At 53.8% G+C, this 2,500-nt stretch overlaps 1 protein-coding gene across 1 annotated transcript in view; it reads left to right on the top strand.

Moving 5' to 3' along the window:
* LOC137886287 (ninein-like protein) overlaps positions 1-2,500 on the top strand; it is a gene marked incomplete at its 3' end in the record, with an annotated part of 21,935 nt that overhangs the window by 9,507 nt on the left and 9,928 nt on the right. The window contains exons 8-10 of the mRNA XM_068728693.1: positions 105-278; positions 847-983; positions 1,153-1,293. Coding sequence (XP_068584794.1) covers positions 105-278; positions 847-983; positions 1,153-1,293 — 452 coding nt within the window. The remainder of the gene's footprint in view (positions 1-104; positions 279-846; positions 984-1,152; positions 1,294-2,500) is intronic.

Genomic DNA, 2,500 nt, shown 5'->3' with positions numbered 1-2,500 from the left:
CCCTGAGGGACCTGGTTCATAGCTGCTGTGTTTAAGCTGCTCTGTGTGCAGAGACCTGGACCAGCAGACTCTCACCTCCTGGTCTCGTGTGTCCCCCCATGCAGTCTCAGGTCTCAGAGGAGCGCTCGCTTCGCTCCACCTCGCCCTCCCTGCTGACGGCCACGGTGGGTCAGAGGGTCCTCAGCCGGCTGGACGAGGGCTCAGGATGCACCAGCACCGAGCGGGTCGTCGCCCTCTGGACCGAGGAGGGCATCCGGAACGGCCGGGACATCCTGCAGGTCAGTACGGACCGGGACTAGGACCGGGTGTGTGGGGGGGGGGGGTTAGAGTCATGTGGAGATCTGTGTAGGAGGAGCTATGGTTCTTTGTCTCAATGAAGCCGACCGTTTAGATCCAGGTTGGACCCGCTGGAGAGAAGGGAGGCACGGAAGAACCAGAACCAGGACTGAGAGGGTCAGACTGTCAGACCCTGCTGCAGTAAAACGAGAGGATTTCTAAAGGGAGTCTGGTGCTCAGAAACACTTCCACTTTAGTCCACAGGGGGCAACAGAACCAACTAGAGTTCCTCTTAGTGACTTTATCACTGAATGCTACTTTAGCCACTCAGAGGGTCTGGAGGAACCTCAGGTTCCTCTGGTTCCTGTCAGAGGAGCAGGACCAGGTTTCTGAGATCCAGGTTCAGGTCTCCTCTGTGAGCTGCACACACTTTAATAAACAACAACAACAACACCTACTGTACTTCAGGGGGATGTTGAGGTAGTTCACTTGAGTATTTCCATGTTGTATTACTTCATACTACTACTAAATAATGTACTTTATAGTGTACCTCTACCCGTCTTGTTCCAGACTCTGGACTTCCCTCTGGAGGAGCGTCTCAGTCTGGCTGATTTGACTCTGGCTCTGGACAACGAGCTGCTGGTCAGCGGGAACGGCATCGAACAGGCGGCTCTGATCTCCTACAAGAACGAGATCCAACACCTGCAGTGGGTCTGATGATGTCACACCGTGATGCTAGATGTGGATCAGTCCACACGCTAAGCTAGACTAACGCTAGAGATGACACTGTGTGTGTGTGTGTGTGTGTGTGTGTGTGTGTGTGTGTGTGTGTGTGTGTGTGTGTGTGTGTGTGTGTGTGCGCGCACGCGCGCGCAGGGTGCTGGTGGACCAGGCCTGCCGTGAGCGGGACAAGGTGAAGACAGACCTGGATCAGGCCCATCAGAGGAACCTGCAGCTGGTCAGAGAGGTGGACGACAGACACGCCAGCATGGAGACACTCAACCAGAGCAGGATCAGGTGAGACTGGTTTAAACTGGGCCTGTACTGGACTCTTACTGGACTCTTACTGGTCTCATACTAGACTCTTACTGGTCTCATACTGGACTCTTACTGGTCTCATACTGGGCTCTTACTGGTCTCATACTGGACTCTTACTGGTCTCATACTGGACTCTTACTGGTCTCGTACTGGACTCTTACTGGACTCGTACTGGTCTCGTACTGGACTCGTAGTGGACTCGTACTGGACCCGTACTGGTCTCGTACTGGACTCGTACTGGACCCGTACTGGACCCGTACTGGACTCTTACTGGACTCGTACTGGTCTCGCACTGGTCTCGCACTGGTCTCGTACTGGACTCGTACTGGTCTCGTACTGGTCTCGTACTGGACTCGTACTGGTCTCGTACTGGATTCTGTACTGGTCTCGTACTGGTCTCGTACTGGACTCGTACTGGACTCGTACTGGTCTCGTACTGGACTCTTACTGGTCTCGTACTGGACTCTTACTGGAGTCGTACTGGTCTCTGTACTGGTCTCTGTACTGGTCTCGTACTGGTCTCTGTACTGGTCTCGTACTGGTCTCATACTGGACTCTTACTGGTCTCGTACTGGACTCGTACTGGTCTCGTACTGGTCTCGTACTGGACTCGTACTGGTCTCGTACTGGACTCTTACTGGAGTCGTACTGGTCTCTGTACTGGTCTCTGTACTGGTCTCGTACTGGTCTCTGTACTGGTCTCGTACTGGTCTCATACTGGACTCTTACTGGTCTCGTACTGGACTCTTACTGGACTCGTACTGGTCTCGTACTGGACTCATACTGGTCTCGTACTGGACTCATACTGGACTCTTACTGGTCTCGTACTGGACTCTTACTGGTCTCGTACTGGTCTCATACTGGACTCTTACTGGTCTCGTACTGGACTCTTACTGGACTCTTACTGGTCTCGTACTGGACTCGTACTGGACTCGTACTGGACCCGTACTGGTCTCGTACTGGACTCGTACTGGTCTCGTACTGGACTCGTACTGGACTCGTACTGGACCCGTACTGGTCTCGTACTGGACCCGTACTGGACCCGTACTGGACTCGTACTGGACCCGTACTGGTCTCGTACTGGACTCGTACTGGTCTCGTACTGGACTCGTACTGGTCTCGTACTGGTCTCGTACTGGACTCTTACTGGACTCTTACTGGAGTCGTACTGGTCTCTGTACTGGTC

The sequence above is a fragment of the Cebidichthys violaceus genome, unplaced genomic scaffold, assembly GCF_023349555.1.
Source record: "Cebidichthys violaceus isolate CVI_PGR_0920_01 unplaced genomic scaffold, fCebVio1.0.p SCAF_425, whole genome shotgun sequence".
In the NCBI taxonomy this organism is placed as follows: domain Eukaryota; kingdom Metazoa; phylum Chordata; class Actinopteri; order Perciformes; family Stichaeidae; genus Cebidichthys; species Cebidichthys violaceus.
This window is presented reverse-complemented; position numbering and strand designations above follow the sequence as displayed.